At 46.7% G+C, this 27,239-nt stretch overlaps 2 protein-coding genes across 9 annotated transcripts; one reads left to right on the forward strand and one right to left on the reverse strand.

The window, feature by feature from the left end:
* Positions 1-4,910: 4,910 nt before the first annotated feature.
* Positions 4,911-26,859, forward strand: Fdl (fused lobes). 6 transcript variants are annotated; one of them, XM_076826073.1, is made up of 7 exons: positions 4,911-5,400; positions 19,136-19,279; positions 19,566-19,664; positions 20,639-20,901; positions 21,434-22,051; positions 22,807-23,536; positions 24,201-26,859. In XM_076826073.1, exons 2-7 carry the CDS (start codon positions 19,146-19,148, stop codon positions 24,346-24,348), a joined length of 1,992 nt encoding a protein of 663 aa, XP_076682188.1. In that variant the 5' UTR covers positions 4,911-5,400; positions 19,136-19,145; the 3' UTR covers positions 24,349-26,859. The 6 variants fall into 6 exon arrangements, with proteins under 6 accessions (XP_076682188.1, XP_076682186.1, XP_076682184.1 ...); XM_076826071.1 differs by having other exon boundaries at positions 4,912-5,405; XM_076826069.1 differs by lacking the exon at positions 4,911-5,400 and adding an exon at positions 13,021-13,064.
* S-cup (spermiogenesis-related protein stanley-cup) lies at positions 9,435-16,524 on the reverse strand. 3 transcript variants are annotated; one of them, XM_076826076.1, is made up of 5 exons: positions 16,135-16,524; positions 14,519-14,686; positions 14,007-14,198; positions 12,554-12,710; positions 9,435-12,338 (listed from the first exon to the last, which is right to left on the reverse strand). In XM_076826076.1, exons 2-5 carry the CDS (start codon positions 14,548-14,550, stop codon positions 12,000-12,002), a joined length of 720 nt encoding a protein of 239 aa, XP_076682191.1. In that variant the 5' UTR covers positions 14,551-14,686; positions 16,135-16,524; the 3' UTR covers positions 9,435-11,999. The 3 variants fall into 3 exon arrangements, with proteins under 3 accessions (XP_076682191.1, XP_076682193.1, XP_076682192.1); XM_076826078.1 differs by having other exon boundaries at positions 14,519-14,764; XM_076826077.1 differs by having other exon boundaries at positions 14,519-14,768.
* Positions 26,860-27,239: the final 380 nt, after the last annotated feature.

Here is a 27,239-nt window from a genome sequence, read left to right on the forward strand (position 1 = left end):
ACACGCTCGATCCAGCAGCGGCCATCTTGCCGTTCTGCAGGCTTAAAACTGAAGGAATCGATGAAGGAATTCTAGCGAGATACGACGTAACAGATGAACAAAACGACTACTGCGTAATTTAGGGAGATCTTAGAAATTATATATGTTGAGAAGAATCGGATCTGTTGTCAATACGGAGCGGAAATACTAGTGACTAAGTCTTGACACAATTTTCAATTTGAAATCTCCCGCCAAAATTTGACACAGTTGACAACGCGTAAGCCAGCATTTCATGCTTTCTGATTTTGTAGTTCGGCTTGATGCGATGTAAAAACCGTAGAAGTTGTTCTTCCTTGGTTAAATGTACATAAATGGTATGGAAGAATTTAGTAAATCAATTTGTATGTGCATCTACGGACTTGAGGATCTGACCTGCAAACCCATGACGGTCATGCTTGTAGATATAGATAGCCGGCCTGCACGTGCACCAATCAGGAGCCGTGTTTCAATGGGCGGGGATGTGGCGTGATCCGTGGTGACGTCATCGTACTCCGCAATCGATAACTACTCGACGTTTAGTATAAACCCCTTCTAACCCGTTATTGTAGTACTACGTACGATCAATGTTTGATTTCGACGCGCCACACGTCGCTCGCGGTATGATCGTGCATTAACCTTTATGATAAAATAGATTCATTGTCTCAGCTGAAATAGAAAAGCATTCCTAAAATCCCTCTGTAACACAGAATACATTCGTATTCAGAAGCTTCAATTTTTATAACGTCTCCATAAAACAGGATTTAACTCGTTACCAAGAAGAGAAGCAAACGACTTTGCCGACTCACACTTCAAGCACAGACAGGTCTGTGCTTCAAGTTCTGGTGTAGGTAATACCAACAGTGTACGACCACAGACGAGGTATAGAATAGACCTATCAAGCAATGTATTTTTGTGTCGCCGGTTTAGGGGGTCCTAGGACCCCCTTGCCATTTTAGTGTCGCATGCAACGTTACCGGTGAAGTCTCAAAACAGATTGTAACGCTACGCGTGGTAGGAACTAGAATTAAGCACGAGTAAAACTAGCTTATGTTTTGAGAGTCAATGCCCGCGATTTACAAATGTTTCTGTTAGAGTAGCAATTTAAAAATCGTCTTATGAACATATTTCGTTCAACGGAAAAGAACGGAGGAAGAAAATAAAACGATATCACATTCGTCTTTTAACCTTGCTGTCCTATTCCGGTTTATTTAACGCAAAACAAATTTATTTAACATACAAATTTATATTAAACAACAACATTATTTGTGGAAGACATGCTTTCATGATGTAACGTGGAATACCTCGCAAAGGAATTGTAACTTTGTATATTTCAATAAAATGCTGAAGCAGAGAGGACTTTAAAAATTGTGAAAAACTCAACAGTTCCAGTATCTCGCTGAAATATTCCAACTTGCACTTATTCTTCCATCTTAACACTATATTCGTGTTCTGGGGTTCGGTAGGAACAATCGAACAACATTTTAAGTTACATATTTTATTCTTACATTCTACCATAGTATTGCAAGTTAAAGAAATTCTTATATACGACTAGAATATTTGACAATCGCAGCCATCGGCTCGGTTCTCACCGATTACCAGGTCTCACCGCGAGGAGGTTGCTGCGCTTGGAGACCCGTAGAGAGATAGATGGAATCAAAGTTCCATCGATCTCCCTGTACATGAAGCCTACTAAACCAAAGAGATGGATGGAAACAAAGTTCCATCGATCCCTTCGGTTTAGATATAGAATCTAGGGAACTGCCAAGCAATCACTCGATTAAAAGAAATTCAGGAAAGAAGGAAAGGCGAAGGGTAAGCGTGAAACAAGTATTGGACGGCGCAGTTCCTACCACCCTGCTGTCCAAGTCGAAAGGGAAAAGCACCCGGCGCCTCCCAGACGATTCCTGTTGCTCCGATGCGACTCGTCAGGAGCAAACACTTGACCTGACTCAAGCCGTCCAACACGGAGATTGGGTAATCGAACCGGGTGACTTACGCAGGCAGTGTACCAAAAGGTGCACCCCCTACGCCCGAAACTTTTTCCTTTGGACAAGAACACCAAGGGATGAAACTGATCCACCCATACCGATTCCATGCTCAGTCACTTGCTTCCGCAAACGGAAGCAGCGGTAACCTCCTCATCACAGATGAGGAGCCAATAAACGAACAACAAAGTTAATGATTTAGTGACTGCTTGGCAATTTTACATGGGACCTTAAATACTTCATACTATAATAAATTAGTCTAGGCTTCCTTAGATGTCTTCTTTCACTGTCACTTTGCACGATCACTTTTCACTATCACTTTTCACTAGTAACGGTGAACCTAAAAAGCTGAAACAATCAACTACTATATGTTAGTAACGGTGTGGTCGGCCTGGAAAGAAATTAAGGAAAAGCTTATTGAGTTGGAGACGATCGAGATAATTTCGACCAACAGCAGAGCACGCACGAGCATGCAAAACCACCGCAGAGATAAGTACTTGAAGGAAAGAGTGACAGAAGTCACAAAAAACCATCGAAGACATAGACGAGATGAAATGAATCAGGGAAAACCATCGAAGACATCGACGAGATGAAATGAATCAGAGAAAACCATCGAAGACATCGACGAGACGAAATGAATCAGAGAAAACCATCGAAGACATCGACGAGATGAAATAAATCAGGAAAAACCATCGAAGACATGAAATGAATCAGGGAAAACCATCGAAGACATCGACGAGATGAAATGAATCAGAGAAAACCATCGAAGAAATTCACGAAAATGAAATAAATCGTTTAAACCCATCGAAGAAATGCATCAAATAAAATAAATCATGCAAACCCATCGAAGAAATACACAAAATAGAACGACTCGCGTAAAATTCTCGAAAGTATGCATGGAAATAGGACAGATGATGGAAAACGACCGAAGAAATCAAATTTGACATTCGCAAAACAATAAAATTTTAAATGACTTACCGAACCCCAAAATTTCATCAGCACCAAGCGAATAAACGAACCCAGGCCAGAGGGGCGAGAGGGGCTGGCGGAAGAACCAGGGTTGAAATCCTGACCAGGTTCCCAGCAAGTTCGGCAGCTCCGGGGGAGGGGGAGGAAGAACCAGGTCCCCAGGAAGTCCAGTGTATCCAGGTGGCTCGGCAGCTCCAGGGGGGAGGGGGAGGAAGAACCAGGGTTGAACCCCTGACCAGGTCCCCAGGAAGTCCAGGAAGTCCAGTGGATCCAGGTGGCTCGGCAGCTCCAGGGTTCCCGGAGGTCCTTTAAGCCCGGAGGACCGACGACGACTGAGTACACGAAGATCTGTGAGCTCCTTATGTAGACTTCGAGGAATGATGTTCCCCGATGAAAACAAGGTCGACGGTTAGTTACAATTGCGAAATCCAGCGAATTCTTCGGCAAAAATGGATTTTCGGCTAAAATATCCATTCCAGTGGCTATTGCTGTGACAAATAATGTTAACAACATTTACACTAACCGCCCAGTATAAATTATTATTAACTATAATCGATAGAACTCGAGATATCAAGCAATTTGTAACATTTGGCCTTGGATTTGCAAATGATTTTCTGCGCCGACTGAATTCTCTTTTATTCTCAATGTTTAATCGTTCGATACATTCATGTTAATGCTTAAATACGTTTTAGTTGAACTTAGTGTAAGTGAATAGTTGCAGGAATATTTGGAGAAATTTGAGTGAGATACTTGTTAACATCGGCGAAGTATAGGCTAAAACGATAGACCTATCACCTTATGGGAATTCGCGTTCGCATCACTAACACGTAGAGGCACGGTACTCTATGAAACACTTTTTGGCAGGCACAGGCACTGACTCTACAATCAAGTAACAATCAAGTAAATTCTAAGTAACGGGTATATCTGAATGGAATCCTGTTAAATTAAAAGGCCTCCCACATGGTCCAGTAATCGATGAAATTGAGAAATCACGAGATAATATGCACTATGCCATGCACACACTTGACTGAACCGATGAATTTCTCAGGGCTAGACAAACTTTTAAGACACTCATGCATCATGCAACTTTCTGCGAGACTTTTAAAATTAGATTTTACTGTAAATTTCAGTGTTGGCGGTAAACTAATATTAGGGGCAAACGGAATCCAATTATTATTACTTCACTGGAATGATTAAACAGTGCATTAGAAACTTGTGGGAATATCAGTAAGAGCGTGAATTTTTAATACTTTTTTCGGCGCACGATACGTGAAAGGGTTCGCAAGGGTACGCAAAGTGCTAATAAACAATGTCATCTTGCAATTTATAGCTTGCACGGGCTTTGAAGATATACCATTTCTGAGCGTCATAGTGTCTTGATCCCTGAAATAGATTTTCGGAGAGAAATCTGCGTGAGTCGTTGACAAACCGAGCCAAAGCATAGCGTAGCAAAAACCTACCCTCTATGTCAATCTCTCTCTCTCTTTCTCTCTAAACAAGTCACACGTATACAAGTACGCACACACCTTTCAGCATTTCAACACATTTCGGAGTAGTTGCTGAGTTGGCCGCTGTTCATGAGCAAATGCCACTACATTCAGACCCCAAATTATGGGTCGGTAATACAGTTTTGCTGGCGACACAAACATCCATAAGGTGATGGACTCCTATACCTGGTCCGTGTTGATAGGCCTATCCGGAGCATGGTAGTTTTCGGTAGTACAGCCCAGCACTTGGATCTCCTCTTACAAAAAAAAGGACTCCCGACAAGACGTTAAATCTGCACCAGTTCAAGTCGGCCAATTAAATACTGATCTAAGTATGTATGTACCATCGACACAGCTAATTCTCTGACGGGCCACCAGATGGCTCGGTACGACAGTCGAGCTCGACACGTTCGGGCGGACTGAGAAGTTAGAATCAGTGTGTCGTGAGTGTCTTCGGCTCGGACACTGGGCTGTCGTAAAACAGAACGGTCTGGTATTAACGCAACGTTACACAGAGACGCGAGACATGGAAAAACGCGTGCGGGCGCTCCTCAATTCCACGTAGAATTGCCGTGAGAAAGTTGCGCGACAGGCGAATGGACGCATGTGGCACGCGGCGGGTTACGCGATACGAGTTTCTGTGTCGCCTAGGACACGAGTCGGAGAGGAGCGCGCGCGCGCGCGCACACATCAAATCTGTGCCTCTTTCCTGTGTTTTCTTCGACATGGCCGAGATGTACCGTTATCCGTGAACGGTCTTCTTCTCCCCACGAAGCCTCGATGTTTCCCCCGACAGTTCAGTCGAAGGGGTGATCCCGCGAGCGCGGCGCAGTGATCAGCAGCGATCATTCGGCGGGACGGTTTACCCTACATGGAACTTGACTCGCGGAGGAGCTTACGGCGACGATCGGAAGTGAACGAGAGCGGTCCTGCTGTGGAAGGTTAGGTGAGTCTCTAGCACGATCCGGCTCCCGTTCATTCGCGTCGCATGCCGTGTTTAACAGCATCGATTTTACGACCACGCTTCCAAGCCCCTTTGCTCGCTTCGTTCGAAGCAGCGGCAGTCTCTCCGGTGACCCCGGTGTGGTTCGTTTTTTCTCTTCTTGCCGCTCGTTTGTTGTCCCGCCGCGGCCAGGCCTCGGAGAACCACGCACCACGCGCGGAACAAAGGCGGAACCTATTTATACGCTCGCCTCGGCGTATGCTGGCACCTACGTCGCGTACCTTTGCGGAGCGCAGGTGAATGGGAGGTTGTGCGAAACTACGAAAATCGCCAGTTTAGCAGGGCACGATTGCTTTCGAAGGATTGATCGAGTGTTTTGCGGCGGTGTGCGGTTGTATTGGTTGTGTAGCGACCGGCATGCCAGACGGCGTAATAAATCTGCGGCGGCCCTTTAAAGGCTGACACGAATAAATGTTTAAATGCGGACTGATTACCGCCCGATTTACCGGTCCGATGTCTTTTGGATAGGATGGGCGCGGTTTCTCTTTATCGGAAAGCTGTTGGTCGCAGTGAAAGAGAATTTGCGTGCGCGAGATACGGAGGGGCAAGAACGATCGCACGTCGATTGGTAATATCGGATAGGAACGCGATATAATAGGTACTTACATAGTTTCATTCGTCTCGATTATTGTTTCCGCCATCTTTATTTCTTTCTGCCGTAATGGTTCCATTGAATTTCAATTTAAATAGAAGTTCGCGATAGTTGACGTACACATCTTAACAAGTATTACGGCGCGATATCTTTTGGATTAATTATGAAATCCATCTAAAGGGCCAAGTTTTTAATCAAATTTAAAGAGAAAAGATGAATATGGAGATGAATATTTCAGCATTTCCATCTAGTTTATTGACACGTGTATGTATTTTTCGATGACTCTGTAACAGGACGCCAAACGTTTCGTTTACCCGGTTAAGGTTAACTTTAACGAGATTGTAATTCCTCATCCGCCGTCTGAGATATAATTTTCATTCAACAGCGAATCGCGTGCTCCCCTCCCTCGATTCGCTGAAAATCTCTGAATCTCGTTACGTAATCGCCTGGCCTGAATGTGATCGTTACGTTCCCCGCAGCTGGACTAGTAAAAATTTAAAAAACCTTGCTCGCGGAGGTTTTTAACGTCGCCGCTGCTGCGTCAACATTTTTCATCGTCTGAGCGTGCGTAAGCGTGCGCGGCTCTCTCAGCTAGCAGGAAAAAGTCGCGTCTTTTTTAATTTGCACGCGGCAGAAATCTGGGTCAGTGTTAGATTAGAATCGAATTGAAACCAAGTTGGGTCCACCCGTCTCGAACTTATCACCATTTTGCTTCAAATATTTGATAAATCACGTGTACCTACTAAAAAAAAAAGTGTGCACGTGACCTGATGCCGTTAACTGTGCACGGTGCACACAAGGAAGCTGCACGAGTCGCGCAATCAACAGGCCTTACGCATCGTTCAAGGTTTCGAGGGCAACGAAACAGACTAGATCGCATATGAATTTGTGTGGGCAACGAAAGACTTGACAGAGGCTGCCGATATACAGGACCGCTCGATAGTGGTACATATCTCTTGTACCAGGTGCAAACACCCACGGTCGAAAAGGGTAGGAAAAATTTTGTTGAGAAATTTCAAGGTAAACGATGCCGCAACTAATAGGAGGAACCAAGATAGCTTTGATGTGTACACCATCGTTGAATCAGCCTGTAGCAGCAGTTGCGCGATTCCGATAAATTTACGACGCGTAATAGCGTATAGAGTTCACCCGGAGCGATACGTTGTCTCGACATGAGCGTAGAAATTACAAAGTTTATCATCACACTGCTAGGTATATCATTTCGTGATGGTTTTTAACGGGCCTGCACGGTCGTGCAGCCAGACTGTCGATATTTGATTTATCACCGCCAACACCTTCCCCAGCCGAGGTTGGCACGTCTTCGCGCGAGAACCTCGAGGGGACTAGGCAGTCGAAGAATCGATTTTTTTTATTGCATTCTCTGAAAGTACCTACCATCTTTTCTGAATAAAATGCCGCTTGGTTTATACATGTATAAAATTCGCAAAATTGTTGATTTGGCTGCTAAAATGGTAAAACGGAACCTTACCCAGCGAGACCTCTTTTTCTCTTGGTAAAGAAATAGCATCGCTATGATATTCAGGAGTTCTGTAGCGGAGATAATAAGCTGCGGTCTCGTATCAGGAGAGGAGAGGTCGCGTCATATTCGGCTACTTTACCCAAATTCTATTTTAATTTCAGCTTTTATTCGCTTCGCGTGAAACTATGGATGTAACAAACAAGAATCGCGCACCTTATTATTACCAAAAGACTGCGGAAGAACGTTAAAATGATTACCAGTCAGCAATTCTATTTTTAAAGCACATGTGCTTACATTTCACACCAACATTTCTGCTTTCATTTTCGTCACAAATACATTGGGAAAAAAAATATTTTGTTTCACGGCAAACGACTGCCAAAGGCCAAAGAAGTCCCCTCGGTAGGTACCTACCGCTTGTGCAAATGGCACTGTTTGTATTTAGAGCGATAGGTGCAAAGTAAAGTATGCTCCACGGCAGTGCAGCACACCGATCATGTTTTTATGGTTTAAAAACGCTCGATGGTTGATTAATCGCTGATATAAACTATATTCGGTCGATTGTTCCAATTGTTCTCGGCTATTGGCGAACAATAGCTTCACGAGTGTGTTCGTTTCCTCTTGTCAGGCCCGTTATATCGTTTCGACTCCTGTTCTTGATAAAGCGTTGAAAAACGTGCCTGTCACTGGTATCGGCAGAAAAATGGGTTGATATATTTATCTTTGTGGCAACGTAGCGGCTTGTATGATATTTCAAGGACTTGCTGCATGTCGCGCCGTAGGTATCTCCTCGAGAATGAGATTAGGGTAATACCTACCTATGCAGCCTACCTAGGCAGTACCAACTTGAACGTACACTTGGGAAACGTGGCCCGATTTCTGGGTCGAGCTCGTGGAGAAGACCGAGGGAATTACCCGTTCGAGCACTTTGTTTCGGCACGTGCACGATCGTTTCAGTCATTTGCAACCTCGTTTCTGCTCCGATCGTCCTCACTCCGTGACGGCCGCGGCCGTTTCGAGTTCATGCCCGAAACAATCTTGGACCCCGGTACTTGATTGTTCTCCGCGGTATCGCTCGAGGATCGACTCGATCGCCTGTTTGCGGATTATTTTGCTTAAATCATAATTTAGATACAACGGGGCGGAATGTGAGATAAAGAGTGAAGGCTGTCGAGAGGGCTGGGCTGCGACGAGTTTTGCACACCAGCACGGCAAAGTGCAAAGTGCATCTACACGGAGTCGGCTTAGTCGAAAATATCCTATTAGAGGGTGTAGAATGCGAGGAAACGGGAGCAACGGGGTGGAAGACTTTGAAAAGCGCGAAGGAGGTCTTCTCGGGCCCCCAGCGCTGAATCCGTTGACGTTGCAAAAAAAAACAACATACAATCATCCTGTCGCCGAGCGGTCAATGCGGATGATAAATCGTACGGTGACACAATTAATGGCAAAGCCAATTAATCTAAACACGTTACATTGCTGTTTTGGTCGGGAACTAAATTAACGCGAAGACGGCCTCTGCTACGCCGACGTTGTCCACTCTTGCTTTTAAAAGCTCGTCTGCCGTTGCGATTAGCTGGCCACAGGCGGGGAGGTTTCCCCGCGGTTGTCATCCGTCGCGTTTCAAGTCTACAGCCTTAACTGCGTGTTAAGGGTGCGTGCTATGATCGATTTATACCGTCACGGTTCTCGTGACAAAACAGTTGTTCAATATTAACGTGCAGTTTTTGTCTGTAGATAAAAACCGACAGGTCGAAATTGAAAAAAAAAACTGAAAAAAACTTACTATTATAATATTACATTTAAACCCTTAATATTACATTTAAGTCCTTTTCAATTAAATACTTTTTTACCCACTTTTTACGATTTACAGGAGTATTCTTTCGGGCAATTATGTGTATTCCAATCATCGCATAACACAAATTACGTTTAAACATATTTCGTTTTGTGCAACTCCGTTCGAGTCTGCACGACAACTGAGAAAACTTTCAGCAAAACGAAAGTCCGCAGTGTCGATCAAATCCGCGGATAAACCAGCGGTTTTCATCCATTAACGCGCAGTTTTATTTGTGACCGATTTATCCAACGTGATTTGTCTGTGAACTTTCGTCGTACGTTAGCGGGTATTTGCAGTTTGTCCGCGACGGATGAAGACCGCGGGGAAACCTCGAAGGAAGGGCAAGCACGAAGGAGGGGGTTGTTCGTAAGCGTTTCCATCGATAGCATTTGGGGTTGGGGTCCACAGAAAGTCAGACCATAGAAATAAAAGACTTTGCAGCAAAATGGGTGCAACTCCATCTTTGACAGTTTCGAGTAAACTGGAAAAACTGTTTATAAATTTATCGCCATGACGTAATATTAAAAGGCAGAACGCCAAGTGAAAAATATAGATTTTCACACAATAAGTACTAGTTGTTGATAAGTTTGTATTTCTATTTTTTTCGAATTTTTCAAGTCTGGAGCTGCACCTGTCTTGCACCAAAGAGTACAAAAATCGGTCGCCTTGTGATAACTATGCGCAATAAAAAACACATTTTATTGATTTGTCGTTGCTTCATTAATCAAATACGGACATAAAAAAATATTTCATCGTTATTGTTGCGCCTGCTCGTCATCTTTATCTGACTGGAAATATCCTCATCCTCGGTCTACGCACATTTCCAAGCCTTATAAAAAGGCTGCTTATTAGGTATGTGGGACGTTGTTGGTGGTAAATTGCATTACATCGTTATATTTTACCATTTTCAATGGCAAAGGAGCAATGCACAGTAGATTCTGGGGCTCGACTTATCGATTGATCTGCATTCGTATTGCACAAAACGGCAGTGATGGCTACAACTCCAAAATTTGCAATAAATTGCTCATTTGTTTTGCATCAAACTTGCGCCAAACGATGTAGATTTTTTTTTTAACTTTAAAAAAAAATGGAGTTGCTGCACCCCTCTTGCTGCAAGGTCTTTTATTGGAATTCATAGGTTTCGACACCCACAGCACCGGGGACTCCAAAGGACACAGGATTTTATTCGCGAGCTTGAGAGCAAATCTGAATTTATCGATTCGTACCCCGCTTGAAAGTTGACACAGTTACGCGAGCGTTACGAAAGCCTACGAAATATCCCAGGCTCTCCGCACCCTGATCCACTTTTGTCGCGGTTGCACGCGATTCGTTAAACCATTTACACAAGGGTTGTGTGTTCCAACTGTTTCGCGACCCGACTTTTCCCAGCAAGCGCAACTGGCGAATTCTATATACCGTGGTCTTGTAAAACTTTTTCTCTTTCGGCCACCAACTTTCACAAACATCAAACAGAATAATTCCTCGTAAATAGCCTCGTTGAATGGATCTCGCGAGTTTTGTGTACGATTCAGTGATGAATAATTATGATAATTGCCTTTTTGCCAATCGCCCGAGGCCGTCAAGGTTGGCTGCAAACTCGACGAGCAAATTTGACATGCTGCTGATAACACGTTCATCTGCAATTTCAATACGTAGGTATACTCGAATGGTGCGTTGAATCAGCGGATAAACGCTAAATATCAGAAAATAAGGAAAAAGTACCAAATTGATTGGACATTCTGTAATGAAACGCATTAAAGCAGCAATTTACATGCGCGTTACCATAATTTTACCACGCGTTATTTGTGCTCATACGTGATACGCGTTGTCTGCAGCCTCGTTAAGAAACAAAAAGACAAAAACAATGTCAGTTTGTCGGTTCGCGTTTTCTTTAATTATTGTTTCGATTATGCTCGAGATGATTTCGCATCGACGTCCATTTGCATTCGTTTCGATTTGAACAATTTTTCTTTCCTCTGCTGTGTGCAAGACCGTCGTAATTGCAGGTATTACATTAAAGTAGACGAGTAACCAAGCTCTAATTCAGGCCTCCCCAAAGTGGTATTTAAACTGATGAGCGACATAGTCAAGGACCGTCGGAATGGCCTTCGCAAAAGTTCGTCGGTTGAGATGGGTAGGTAAGTACCTTCGTACATATCTTACACACATTTGACGAAAGGAACAGAGAAGTTTTTACCTCGATAAGTATAAAAATGATTAATTAGAATCCGTAAATTTATCCTCGCTTCCGTAAATTCTTCCTCTTTATTTACACAAATGTTTAAAACATCCCTTCGAGACATATTCCGCATCCTTTCCCAGATTCTTTAGTGATCGTCGAAGCACACGCTTCGGTCCACTCTAGTGATTGACCAGAATTCTGCGACTTGTCCAAGTACTGCAAGTAGGTAGGTACTTTAATTCCCAGTTCTTCTCCCATCTTTATAATAATAGTACCTCCTCCCCGGAACGGTACCAATCATCTCATAGCGAGGAGCCTGCTCCATCAAGAGCATCGTTGGCCCCAGGAGAATCGATGCCAATCCCAACTTGGTTCCGATTCCCCGAATGTGAGATCTAACCGCGTTCGTGTTCTCTGCCCCTCCGATTAATAAGCTATAGGCGTGTGTCTCGTTAGACGTAGCCGTTCGCGTCCAGCTTTAGCGCGGCCTCGTAAGAGGGCAAGTCCTCATCGACGGTGGCGGCGGTTTCTTGCTCCGCGGGTCTCGCGGGTGTCGCCGCCAGACCCAGCAGGGTGGACATGACGGCGGAAGGGATGATGGTCCCGGGCTCGTCAGGGCCGTTGTGCTTTTTGTCGATGCTGGCTGGCAGGCTGCGAGGGTCGAAGATGAGGCTGTCGTAGGTCGGGGGTGGACCTGGCCCCGAACTCGGGGTTAGTGGGCACGACGACGGGGCCGCCCCGTACGCGCTCTCGTCGTGAGTCCCGTCGATGGTTGATTGTCTGTCGCAGCACTGTGGGGAAAAGTATAGGTAACGCACAGGTGCTTTCCCTCTGATTACAAACTGGTATACGTATACGACAAGTGTCGCTTTCGTATCTGCCACTTTAGACTATCGAAGAAACTAGTACTTGAAATTCTTATATTTATGGGTTTTTCTTTATTACGACTTGATTCTGTGATGAGATCGATAGAATTAATGCTCCACGATGATGCAAGGACGCTCACCGCGATGTGTGCTTCCGTGGAAAAGACCTCGAGGCTGTGCACGTCCGGTTCCGTTCTCCAGTACTGCGAATACTCTTGCGGGCGGCTCTTCCGTATGTTTTTGTGACAACAGTAGCACATGAGGGCGACGACCACGATCACACCGCTGAGCATCGCTCTGAAACATGCAAGTTCGTCGCATAGGTGAGACGGAACGTTGTTGCGGCGCGTCGACGAGGCGTATATTTAGCACGCTCCTCGTGGTACCGTGCCCTCTTACAACGTAATTTCGCTGCGGCCACTTTATTGCTCACCCGTAGATCGCTGCGAGAGCGTACCTGACGCTTGTGCCTCGAGTTTTTAATATAGTAAGACAGTTTTTTTTCGCGAGCTTGATTAACGGAAGCTATCGCGTGGTTTAGTCAGTTTGGTGGATCTTGCTTTACGGAATGTGTATTTGAAACAGGTGGCGCGACACGAGCAAATTTCATGGGGACGGAAAGATGAGGTCACGGATGTCTATCTCGTTCAGGTAATACGTACTTGCCGCTTGGAGACCAGGCGCATCCATGCATCTTTACAACAAAAGCCGATTGGCGCGCGTTTAATGTTTCAAGGATCGCGGTTACCGTAATACAGTTATCCCGGCGATTATCGCGGTGACTGCCTCGCTTCCGGCTTTCCCGCTGTCCGGCTTTGTGTTACGAGCGTCGCCGAAAAGCGAATAACTCTGTCGCGTGTACTCGTTGGAAAAGTTTGCAATTTACAAGCCAACTTGAAGAAACAATAAATAGATAACAACGACGACGACGACGACGAGTAGTTTGGATGGAAAGCTCTTTCGATCTTTGCTCTGTAAACACTGTCTGTCTCGTGGAAAGGAGGCTGGAACACCTTCCCGGATGTCATCGCGGCCAGCAATTAAACGCACAGGTTCGATAAAACTACCACAGCGCGACGCGGTGTACTCTCGTACTCGGTCCGCAAATAGATTATCCCGACCCGACGCGAATGCTCTTGATTACCGAACATGTATTATTTCAACTTTAACGCGTTTCAGTCTCGCACGTCCACGAAGAAGCGTGGAATTTTAATGAGTTTACGTCCCGCTTACATCACAGCCGTCGCCTCGATCGACACGTAAACGATGCAATTTATGGTAAAAATAGATATGGCTAGGGTTGACATACGTCCCGTATTTCACCAGTACTCGCAGACGTAAAATAAACCATTACCTACCCACTTTTTTCATGTTTTATTTATTTAGCCCTTGAACGTCCCGTGTCAATGCAATTGGCAATTATGACAACCCTTGCCATCGCTGGGTTATCAGAGTAGCAACTTTCGTTTGCCGATCCAACTCGGTTAGAGTAGACTCGAAACATGACCTACACTCTTCCCAACTACCGTTAACATCGACGAGTGAACATAGGATTACGCATCGCTGATTAAATAAAATGTCGAGGAGACTCACCCAGCGAGAAATATGTTGACGTTCCCGTGCAAATCGGTGTCAAAGTGGTTCTTGCTGGACGCGCCGTTCGTCGTCGTGGAGATATTGTATCCTGGCAGAATGGCCACGTCCTCGTAGGCCTCTGTGGTTTGACGTTTGTTACGGGAACTGACATCGGCAACGGCCAGCACTGTCATCGTCTTCCGAAACGTCCTGGAAATTTCATTCTTTCTTGGAGGATAGATCGATAGGTTGGTACTTTCGTGTACTTGTGGAGTAGGAGGTATCTACTTTCTTTTTGTACTCTGTGATTAGAAACTAGAATTTTTATTTCTAATCACGCAGGAGAATTACTTGCTCGAGATTTATCAGCTTTTAGGATTGTGGAATTATTGTGGAATGTTTCTGGGGCACTAGGGGACGGACGAGTGAAGAGAGAAGCACAGGGACCTTTTCGACACCTTTCGTTTTATCGATCACGTCCTTTACAGGAGTTGACCGTTAAAGACGGGCGGGCGAGCCATCCTCCTTACCGTTTAGCTTGTGGATCCGTGTCCCTGGACATTTTTCTTAGAGTTTCTTCTATATTGGTGCTCTATGTTGGATGGTTCATGGGCTAATTCCCGTCCAATTAATCGACCTTGGATCCTCCCGCCGCGCCGCGCCTGGTCGTGATGCTTGCCTGAATCTCATGCCTCTACCTGCGCAGTTTTAATTTTTTTCTCCTAGTCATCTGTCCTCTCCTGCCCTCGCGCTCTCGAGGCTGTTGTTAGTCGTCGCTATCTTGACGAAATTAAACGGAAATGGTTATGGTTTGCTCCTTTCTATTTCCTCGTTTAGTTTGAGAGGCACAGCGGTACTTTTCTGTATTCGGTTGTAGGTATCACGGGGATACAAAATTTTCACAACTCCAGGAATCCTAAAACTTCGGGGAATTCGAAATTGAAATGAAGGGTACGGCTTGATTACCTACACTCGGATGGAGGGGAGCTGATAATAGAGAAGGAGTTTCTATCGGCGGCAAAGCAAAGTGAATGGTGGGATTCTATTGAATGCCAAGAATTCCATGGACATTGAAACGCCGCGCCGTCGTCGTACGTCCTAGTTTCATTCGCGTGCTCGAAGCGTGATCCGGAACAGCGGCGACATATACAATAAACAACTCCGAGACATGGTATTGAAACGGTGACCGTTGCCATTTCCATTGAACGAGTCCCGCCGTTTTAAATGATGAAAAGCAAAAAAGTTTCCTTAAATGATTACCTACATATTTTCCAACTATCTATCTATCGGAAAAGCGGAAGAATACATATTGGAGCGAGTAGAGTTCCTCTATAGTTGTGACGCCATTTGTTTCGGCCTTCGCGAGTACGCGATCGATTTATACCACCGAGCCTACTCAATTGGCGAAACTTTTAGCGTAATGGAAAACGGTATAGAAGCAGCGTAGGCCATCTGGTATCTAGCATTTTAAATGTTGAAGGAATATGGTTTAGCACTGAGCTCGATTGATCGGGGGAAGTAATTCAACTTCATCGTCCATTTTTCATTTACAGCAACTTTGTGCCTTTCTTTCGCTTTATTCAGCTCGCGCTCCCTGAAGAAACGCGAGGTGGCAACGGAAAAAGGTAGTTGTATAATTATTAGCTGAAATTATCGTAAACACACAGTACTCACAAGTGTTTCCCCGTGGCTATTAAATAATCATAGATAATTATTATGCACCGCCAGGATGTCGTTACATCTGTCCCTAGACATACGATCATTCTTCTACTCCTCGATTTTTCGCATCGTTCGCGGTACCACCTATACGCACACTGTATCTAGTCGAATAAGCCTTCCAGCGAACCATCTTCGTGCTTCTTCTCTCGATAAATTATCTCTTTCGACTACATTCACCTTCCGCGGTCACCTACATCTAAACTTGCAACCATCCCGGAATCAAACGACAACATTACAGTCGCAAAAAGCTCGAAGGACCTTTTTCCTCGTACCCCACATTCTTCAGCCCTCCGCAACCCCCATTCCTAATTGCTCAGCCGAACGTTTCATTTCTTCGTGCCTGTCGATTACACCGACACCTCCTCTTATCGTCAACTACCTGCCACGTTACGTGGCCGTGGCAGCTGCGTTATTGCTCTGTCTGTACCTGCGAGGGTGGCCTCGATTCTTGATGCTCCACGGTCCGGTGCCCCGCGCCTTCTCCATTCGGTGTTTGACGCTAGGTAACGGGCTCGCGATCGAAAGGGTGTTCGAGACGCCACCAATGAGAAAGAAATCCCTTGGAAATCAGCCCCGATCCGCTCACGCGACCGTTTCGTTTGAAACTATTACGGCTGGTCATATTATGCGCCGTTGCCTGGCTACGCCACGCGATTCCAGGCGACGCCGCGGAGCGTCGCGACGCCGCGCCGCGCCGCGCCAGGACGAGGCGGGATCGCGCGGCACTGACGTGGAACTTGCGCCAAGGGGGATGGAGCGGAGCGAACGGGGCCAAGGTGTGGGTTGGTGAATAGGCTGAAGGAGGGTTGAATCGTCTGTTATCACTGTACATGTACGTACTGGACAGTTTCCCTGGTATCTATACACACTTCAATCTGGTATATGTAAATATCTTCGTTTGTTTAGTCTTGTTTGTAAAGTTAATGAAAACTTTTATTCTTTAGGATAAAAAAAGAACTAAAACCCCATTGAGCCCAAACAGCTGAGGTCTTAGTTTATTTTCATAACGAATAAGAGTTTTCATTAACTTTAATTTAGGTCTGGTCCGAAACTACCCAGTTTGCGAAGATGCTCGAATTTGTTTTGAATCGATTGGTACCTTCGTTTCTGAGTTATCACTGCAAAACAAATACTTCTTTTTTTTAAAAAGCCTCTTTAATGATCCATCTGTAGCGTGATATACATATGTAGTGCATATCTTTGATTAAACAAACAAGTTTCTTAAAGCTTATGATGTTAATAAACTTCATGCCAAAGAACAAGTCTCAGTTTCAATTTCTTACACTTTTAATTAATTGTAACAGAAATGCTTCATTTTAGACAGGAACGACTGCCTACTTAGTACATTTAAGGGGTTATACCTACTTCTTCGAGCGAATGTTTGTGAACTTTTTGCCCTTGAAAGAGCAACATTTAAAGAACATGTGGTAACTTTTTCGTGGAAAAATATGTACGTTTATAATAAAGTAGCAACCGACATCCAAGAAGCCTTTTTAAAAATTTGTTTTTGCGGCAAGCACTGCCATTCGGACATCAAATTATCTAAAATCGAAGAAGAAGAAAAAAATAATTAGTTGGTATATTAACCCTTTAACTGCCGGTACTTTTTGTAGAGCTGAGCGCTCCAAACTCAAAAGAATAGCTTGTTGTTTATAAACAGCACCCGCAGTTAAAGGGGGTCCCTGATTAACGAAAGGAATTTCCGAAATATTAATTTAGAACGAAATGGCGGCTATTTAAAGTTGAAGTCCTGATTTTTTCGTACAAATGTCACGCGAAAAAAATAGTAGAGAACGAGTGAGATTTAACCTGGTGAAATAATGCTTCTACACGATCGATACGTAGGTACCATGTATCCCCAGTTTTCATGCAACGCGCCGAGCGATAGCACATTAGTCATTCACCGCGACCGTTTAGGTGGTACTTGGGTTGCGCAAGCTTCATGTTGTATTTCTGTCGATGGAGAACTCGTATAGTACGTTATTTCAAAACAGATGCAAACAGAGAGGGCGAGATGGAGGGGGGAGTATGGAAAAATGATCAGAGTTGGAATTGATTTAGTCGGGTGATCAGGTCAAATACTTGCCTGAATCTAAATGAAACACTTGTGCACATTTACCTTTGGATGGAATAATCTCCCGATAATCAAGAATTCCCCAATTTCGATCAATATATTTCTCGATAAAATCTGCGGGTTATTTCGCAACACATCGTAGACACCATATCGGATTCAATTGAGATACATGGGTACTACCAAAACTTGAACACGTTTTACTTTCCAGTCGGTCTACTTTCCACCCCTCCATTCACTGGAAGCAAAGGCGAAGCTCTACCATCGCGGCGCGATCGTGGCTGCATAATATTACCGTCCAACTTCCGCCACGTCCTTCGAGTCGATTTATCGTAGGTACAGCTTGTGCCGAATCGATTCGCGGCCGGTGGTGATGGTTTAAACACGAAAACCAGAGTCACTTTGATTGGCAATAGCGACCAGGGCGGTTCAGCCTCGGCCGGCCAGAGTCAACAACTAGGGACACCGAGTACTTTTTGTTAGTTTCACGTTCGCGGTCGATGCCTAAAGCTCCGTGGCGCCCGTTTCTGTCCCATGCGAGTAGTTTCGCCGAATTCGACGCCCTTCTATCGAGCCATGCCGGAAGGTAACGTCCAGAAAGCCAACTGTTATCAGAATTCAACCTTGCATCCCTTTCACCACCCCTCCTACCTTTGCGATATCATTTGGTCTGCGTTAGACTCTTGGAGCGGGATGATGACCTGTGCGCACCTGTGAGAGTGTATCGCTCAGCGTATACACAAGCTACTACAAGTGTTCTAAGACTGGCTTCGTTTGTGACAATCGTGAGGGATGTTTGGAAAGCAGAAGCGTGTGTTGCGAATGTTGCGCGACGAGTGGCGGTTGAAAGGGGGTTGCTCGAGTTTGTGAAATTTCTCAAGAGTTTGAGAAACAGAGCTCGTCTGTAAGCTATAGGTACCTTCATACATATACCTACTTGGTACGTCTCTATCTTGGTATCGGCTCGAGAATCGATTACTTATCAATTTCTGTAACTCGACACACGGTATCGCGCGATATGCTGCATGTAGGTACTATCTGTATCGATATACCACGCAGTCGTCGTGACCAAAAAAAATCTCAGTTGGCCACGCACAGCTCTACTGCCAACAACAGCACGAAATTGGGGGTCAACTACAGTCAACTACTTGAGGTTTCTCATGTTGAACAAGTATGTGCGCGTTTTATACCACCCTTGGAGGGGCACGGTGGTGGTGGTGGTGGTGGTGGAAAAGAAACTTTGAAACTCAACCAAGTCGGATAAACTTTGAATATTTAAAAAGCGAGATATATTTTCATTCAAGGAGATTGCCCCATAAGCATCGATTTTCATTCTCCATCCTCCTGTTGTTGGCAGACTCGCGAGGATGGTGGGTAGCGTGCCCAGCGGATGGATGAGGAAGATCCTCCTCTTCCTGGTCCTGATGACCGGGGTCCTGCTGATCGCCATGTACGCGCACGCTCCACCACTTGTCTCACTCCAGCCATTCTCGTCGCGACGGTGAGTAAGAATATTCTGTTCTGTTACGTCTATCAAGCACCACTCCGGACCGTCACGATGTCGTTGTCGCTGTATGCATCGATCCGACTTGGCCGAGAAATCACCGCGTATTGTATTAGCCAGCCAAAAGGTTCCCTTCTAACGTTATTATTCCCCACGATCCATCGACGCGCGTTTATTTCGACCAACTGTTTGTCACCTTTCTTGTCGCATCTATCTTTTGTTGTTGGTTTTTTCTTTTTTCGTTAATTACCTCGCACTCCCGGTGACTCGGTGCGCGACAAAGACTGAAGGAGTTGCAGCGCGGCTTGGTTACGTTCCTGGCCGGTAACGAAAGCACGAAGAGACCCGAGGAACGGCTCTACGAGTACCTGGAAGAGCCTAGGTAACGTCTCCCTCGACGAGAGGGGCCGCCAGTACCTGCTAAAGCCTCCTTTGTACCTCGGTTTTTGCGCCATGCGGAATCGTCTCGCTTTCCAACTCTTCCAGGACGCACATGGTCCGCCGTCGTTTGCTTTACTCCGCGGATCCTCTGCATACATTCAGCGCTGATCTCAATCATTTCTTCTCCTCTGTCCAGCACCGTTTCGCGATCGTTCCTCGAAAAAAACTTTGTTCGCCTTGCTACACGCGAGAATCAAGTTCTCACCCGCCAGCGTTCTCCTCAGAACACACCTATTCATTCGACAGGGAGTCGTCTTTTCTCGTTTTCTCGCTTTCTCGCGTTTTTTCCACCGGTTCGAGGAGCGTTTAGTAGAGTGTGACAATGGATTGTTGCGCAGCTCGGTTTATTATTTTCCTGCTCGCGGAGCATTTCTAGATCCTTTCCAATTTACGCTTCTGTTCCCATGCGCCATCAAGTTGCGTGCGCGCAAGTTTCATCCCGTTGCGCCTTGTATCTTTTACTTACGCACAAACGCCATTACTACGCCTCCCTCTCTGCATCCTCCCCTGCCTCACTAATCCCGGTCTCGAGCAAGGAAAGGGAGACGCAAAAGAAACTCGACGATTCGATGAAAGCTGAATCTCAAGTTGCATCAGGATTGTCAGTGTGTCGAGGAACTGAGATGCAAAGTGCATCCAGCATCCGTGGACAGTATCAACCATCGAATAGCGAGTTCTTTTGTATCCGTCCTCCATCCGCTTTTTCCGCTTTTCTCAGCTCGCTGCTACGCGTGATAGAGGCGCGCAAGGAGCAAATTCTGTACAGTCGGAACAAGGGAAACTGGTCGCTCAGTCATGACGACGCGACGAGTCGCCTTGAGCGACCATTAGACTTTGTTCTGACTAGTCCTCCAGCCTGGAGAACTGGCTCGCGTGCCCTGACACGTTCGTGTTTGTTGTTGACGGGTCGCGCAGGACGTTCCAAAGCCCGTGGTCCTGGGCGTGCGTTGCCGGCCGATGCGAGAGAAGAGCGGTGAGGTCGTCGCGTACATCTTTGGCGAGCTGCATAGCTCTTTGCGGCGGCAACACTCGGCTGCTATGGCCCAGACCAACCGGGAACGTTCTCCTCGGCGATGACAGCGTCATTATACACGTCCAGCAGATAGAGTTTGTCACGGTCAACACCAGCGACCAGGAGACGAAGAATCTGCTAGAGCACGCCAAGGATGTCTTTATCGGTGAGGGCTAAACGTGATATGGCTACCAACAGTCTCTTTGCTTCCCTTTTTATGACGTTTGCCAGACGCGCGTTCATGGTACGTGGATGGGTAATGAGGATTGCCATGGCCGCGTCGTGAACGCGTCTGGTGAACGTCGAAAACGGGGTGAGAAAACAACAGACCCTTATCCAGAGCAAACTTGACCATAGACACGCGCCAAGATACCCTGAATGTGTACCTAGAGCACTGATACAGTCCCAGTCAAAACCAGACACGGACCCAATATAATAACAGTCCTATAGCTCTCTATCCAAGAACCTCCGAAGAAGCTGGCCACTTTCCGTGCACGCACTCTCACTAGCTACTATTCCTCGATTTGCTTTACCTGGGCAACCAGTCCTGCTCCCAGAACGTACCTACCTTTCAACGATACCGCCTGCCAGAGTCCAGACAATCCTACACAACACAGCCTTCGCAGATCCGCGGAACACAAGCTTCCGAGCACAAGACACCAAACTGTCTCTCGACCCAGTCCGTCCTTTGGTTGCAGGGAACATTAGGAGCTTGGTGAAGGTGCAGAATGCAAAGAGCAGGTCGGGCGTGGACGGTTTCGTCATCTACCTGAGCGCTGGATCAGGTCGACCAGTCGGCGGCGGCCCTGACTTGGAGACGGACGAGTCCTATACTCTGGAGGTGGTGCCCAAGGAAAAGATCCTAGAGGCTCGCATCACCGCGAGAAGTTACTTCGGGGCAAGGCACGGTTTGGAGACCATGGGCCAGATGATCTGGTGGGACGAAACCGCCGGCAGGGAGGGCGCCCTGCGCGTACTGTCCCGCGCCTCCGTCGAGGACAAGCCGGTGTTCCCATATCGCGGGCTGCTCGTCGATACCGGCAGACAGTTCTTCCCCGTGGAACGGCTGAAGAAGGTGATCGATGGCATGGCCGCGTCCAAGCTCAACACCTTCCACTGGCACCTCACCGATTCGCAGAGTTTCCCGTTCGACTCGGCCCAGTTCCCCGAGATGGCCAGGTGGGGCGCCTACAGCGGCGATCAGATCTACACCCCTGACGACGTGAAGGATCTCGCGGATTACGCGAGAATCCGGGGCATCAGGGTGCTCGTTGAGATCGATTCTCCCGCACACGCTGGCGCTGGATGGCAATGGGGTGAGTTGGGGGCGATCGGTGGCTGCGTCGTTTCGCTTAGAAATAGAAAAAGGGAAAGCTTCGCCCTCGAGTTGTTTCATCGTACCGGTCGCCTGCTTTTCGACTTTTCGACAATAGACAAAAGATTGCGAGCGTAATGGCGAGTTACGGGCTGCTGTGTAACATTTCCAACAGTTTGGAAAAGTAAGCCGCGAGTAGTAGAACAAGTTACGGTCAAATGCGATAAGAATTATTTGTATCGATCAAGATGGTAAGCGTAGAAAACGTGGGGTACGGTTAATACACGCACAAGTACACGAGTGTTTTCTAGAAATTGGGCTTCGGTACTAGGAAGTAAGTATCTACCACAGTTTCGTCAAGACGCTCTCCTGCAGTCTTGATTATTACGATTGGGAGGAATACATCCCCAGGTACATATGTGTAGGGTGGGGTTATCGATATTTTTTGTTTTTCGAGAAATCAGGAACACTAGTGGTGGTAGGAGCAAAGGATGCAAAAGTGTCGAGGTTCTCCTGATTCTAAACTCACTAAATTTCTTCTATTTATACTTGGTGGTTTACCTCTTAATGAAGGCACATTCCAGTGAACTTGTTCTACTGCTCGAGACTGCGCGGTTCAGCTCCTGCGCGGTATTCCTTCCACCCGCAACAGACCACAACTACTTGCCCCCCAAACAGTCCCAGAAAAGCGCGCTCCAAGCTCGCTCGCAGTTATATCTGCGCGGCCGTTTGACGCGTTAAATTGCCCCCATTCAGGGACAGAGTACGGGTACGGGGAGTTGGCCCTCTGCGTTGATCAGCAGCCATGGTCGTCGTATTGCGGCGAGCCGAATTGCGGCCAGTTGAATCCCATCAACGAGCACTCCTACAGAATATTAGAGGGTCTGTACAGGGAGCTGCTGGACCTGACCGAGATCCGCGACATTGTCCACCTGGGCGGCGACGAGGTGAACCTCGACTGCTGGGCCCAGTACGGGAATATCACCGCGGCGATGCAGGCCCAGAACATGACCGACCATCATGCCTTGTGGGCCGAATTCGAGACCAAGATGCTGCAGAGGCTGGTGAAGGCCAACCGCGACCAGACGCCCAAAGCCGTGATCCTCTGGAGTTCCCCGCTGACAAAGAGGCCCTACATCACCACGTACTTTGACCCAAAAGTCCACGTGATACAATCCTGGGGGGGTAGCAACTGGCCGGAGACGCCCGACCTCCTCGAGGATGGATTCAGAGTGATCCTGTCTCACGTGGACGCGTGGTACTTGGACTGCGGTTTCGGCAGGTGGAGGGAGACGGGGGAAGCCGCCTGTGGGGAGTATCGTACCTGGCAAACGGTCTACAACCACCGGCCTTGGAGGGACTACCCTCAGCAACAGTTGAATCTGGTGCTAGGCGGGGAGGCAGCGATCTGGGGCGAGCAGACTGGCGACGCGTCCCTGGGGCCTCGACTATGGCCTAGGGCGTCGGCTCTTGCTGAAAGATTATGGTGAGCAGCAACGTCTCCCATGTTCCCGAGGATCTAGATGATAGAATCGACTTCAACTGCCCTCCTCCTTGCTATTCCTGTGATTCCTCTCCTTTGTTCCCGTCTGTTGTGGTTTTCTTGATGATTGCTAGCGTTAAGGATTAGTAGGATAAAGTGGATTCTCCTCAACAGGCATTATATGTAGAAATATAGATCCAAGAACAAGAGTTGCAAGTACACCAGCAAGTCTACTTGTGTTGATAGAGATCCCTTTGAATCCTACTAAAGATCGACTCTGTGTGTGTCTGCGCGATGAAGAGGAATGTCCGGGGGTTGTTTACCTAGTATACTTGCAACGAATGTCTGCGACGAATGCGAGCCAAGTAAATGGTACCACGCGAGCTTGTTAACCCTTTCTTTACGGGTGTCGACTATATGCGACGACCTGTGTTTACGGGTGCCGACTATAATCGACACCCATTCGACGACCTGCGAACACCGAAGATTACCGACGTGCACACTGCGGCGCGGTGCCCCGTTCAGTGGCGTCACTCCAACGGAGCCGCTTGGTGCAGGTCTGTTTTCTTTTCCCATCCCAAACACCCAGAGCTGCGCACCCAAGATGACCGTGTTACGTACGCAGGTATAATCACCTAAACGCCAATTTTCTCTGTGCCCTGTGCAGGAGCGACATGCCGACCAACGGCTACTCCATGGACGAAAGCGTGTACACTAGGCTAGCAGCTCACATAGAGCTTCTGACGAGCCGAGGGCTAAAGACGGAGGCGATGTGGCCTCAGTGGTGCTCCCAGAACCCTGGGAAATGTCTCTGACCGTTCGCTAGCAGGAAACCGGTCGCTGAATTATTCGATTGGAACCGTACACGCAACTGCCACAGCCTCGCCGAACGGAGACGGCTCTGCCCGTCATTGCGCATCAAGCAGCTGGCCGTCGACTGTTCTCGAAACACCGTGGCGGCACCTTTCACGATCGAAGCTCGTCGGTCGCTCTAACCCTGCCGGGCTGGCCACTATCACCACCACCACCACCACCACCACCACCACCACCGAGTCCCTCTAAACCGGCGGTCCTTCGATAACGTTCCTTCTCTAGCTCCACAGTAGAACGCAGTTGTCCATGTAGACGGTAGAATTACCAGTGCGATAATGTCGGTTCAGGGAACGTTGATTACGTGGGAAACGTACGGCGACTCGGAGTACTCGAACGTCTATAGAGCGCGCATGTTCCTTTGAGAACGGTCGGGGGTCGGGAGGATCTACTTAACGAAGGGGAAAGGGAGATGGTACTCTGTTGCAGCGTTTTCCCCTTTTCTCTCGCCAGGAACCAAAGGCACAATGCATTCTTTTTTTTTCTCTCTTTTTTTTTAAGTAAATGGAAATGGACAGAGAATACTCGACGCGCGTCACGCGTACATCGGAGCGCTCGTCGAGTCACGATGGTAGAAATTAACGTCAATTCCGAGGATACGCGGGATGACGAGCCTCGCGGAACGTCTTGTTGTAGTCCGATGCCATGCTTTTCGTTCCAAGTGCCTTTCCGAATAACTTGACCACGGTGCGAGATCGCAGCGTGGTTTCTACTTACAAGCGGAGGACAGGGTGTGGTAGATATCGATTTTTCACAGAAAGTGTTTTAGTGCTTGTCTGTCGCCTAAAATCTTTCGAACGGTGAACTCTGTTGTCACGAAATGTGTCCCAGCTCATCAGTATGCATAGCTAATCCAATGAATGTGACTACTTTTCACAAAACAATATTTTTTTTTATAAAATCAGAATCTAAATTTCGGGCGAAGTCGAGTAGTAAAGCTAATAATTCATAAATATAATGAACTTTTTTTCACGTGGGGAAACTAAAACCCCACTGCCACTGTGAAATGTTTAATAATTTACTTGGGCATATTGGCTGAAACGCTCCGATACTTATTTACTTATTTTCGACATGGATCCATCGTGCCAAGGCTCGTCGAAATCGATGTCTACCATACCCTGCCCTCCCCTTGTTAGTGCGATTGAAACGTGAACGTCGTTTGTACATATTCCTAGAGTCTCGAGTGCCGGACCACCGAGAGCGGCAATCGCCGCCACTCGAGACAATTCGTCTCATGTTACCATTCTGAGTGTGTGTGGGTGTGTGTGTGCGTGCATGCGTGCGTGCGTGTACGTATGTGTGTTCTCGGTCGGCAGCGACGTTTTAATTACCGATTTTAATTCTGTTGTTTTATGTTCCAAAAAAAAAACTGAGGCTGCACAATTGTTGATACGCGAACCGTTCCAGACGCACTACCTGTTTCACGTGGCTAGACGTTAGACACAAAACTGATATTCAAAATGTCAACTTTTCACGGGGGCAAAATAATTATGATAAATCTTGATCCGGGTTCTCCAAGAATCCCAAGCGTTTTCTAAGCGAGCTACTAGCAACAGCGACCGAGATTATCGAATATTGTAAAATCCACGTAGATTCCTGTTCATACGCATGTTACAGTCGGAACGAAATCAATTGGTCACTGGAAGCTTGGATCGTCTAGATCCTGCATAGAATCTGCAATCAACTCGCGTAAGATGTGTTCACGAGGCAGTTTGCAATAGAGCATCGATGTATGCCATTCTTTGGCGGTTCCTTTGGGACACGAAGAATATTAAGAATACTTACTACTGCCAAAGGATGCGGATCAAGTGTCCTGAAAGGATACTTTGCTCTACAATGTCGCCCTCGTTTGTATATACCCCCCCAGCTAGGGCGTCCGTAAAGCGACATTCCAAGGTCATTGTCGTTGATTCTTTAAAATCGATTTTCCAATTCGAGATGCGTTCGTCTCGACATCCAGAGAGAGAGAGAGACAATTAAAGAACGCTGTCCCCCTCCAACAGGGTGGGGGCGAGAAAGTCTGTAAATACGCGATCGCTTGGACGTAGGAAGCAACTCGCCCAAAGAAGAAAGAAATAAAGGAAAATGCGAAGATACATGGTTAATCAATTGAATTAGGAGCGTGGCGGGTAGCGAGAGAAACGAAGAATAGTCTCTGTACTTACTCCGACACTTACCGACATCGATGGCTGTTGAAACCAAGTGATTTTTAAGCTCGACCCCGTCGGATCTAGAGCGAGAAATCGTCCGTTGCGCTACTCGCGAGGTTTCTTGGATTTTACGCTTTTTGTACATAGAGGCATGGTGATATGTTGCACGGTAACTGACGGTAGAATTGCCCCCTTGAAAACGGCAGAAACGCGCGGATGATTTCCCCGATCGATCCACGGAAGACACAATCTGTTGTAAAGTGTGGTTGGTGTAAGTTTAACATAAAAAGAATTTTGAATACAAAAGAGGTATTTGCCTGGTTCTTTCTCACCCTCGATTATCCCCTGTTCTTGTTGATATCCATATTGCAGATCGTAACTCGTTACGTTTACTTGAACTCGATAAAATTCGATAACCGATTACTCCGATTTCATCAGCGTCGAGCCGTGAATCTTGAGAGTACACACGAGCGATCAAGACATTGATGAATGATGATGGCCATCCGATTCGCCTTATTTTACGTTCGTCCCGTCGAGACGAATAACAACACTCCATCATCCTCTGCCCGTATGCTTGGTTGAATGTCGCGATACCAATTTTCAAATGATCAAGAATTATTGCGAATTTATTGCGCGGGGTGATTCTAGCAAAGTGCAATGCAATTCATTTAATATTGCTCGGGGTG

The sequence above is a fragment of the Andrena cerasifolii genome, chromosome 14, assembly GCF_050908995.1.
Source record: "Andrena cerasifolii isolate SP2316 chromosome 14, iyAndCera1_principal, whole genome shotgun sequence".
NCBI classification, from domain to species: Eukaryota; Metazoa; Arthropoda; class Insecta; order Hymenoptera; family Andrenidae; genus Andrena; species Andrena cerasifolii.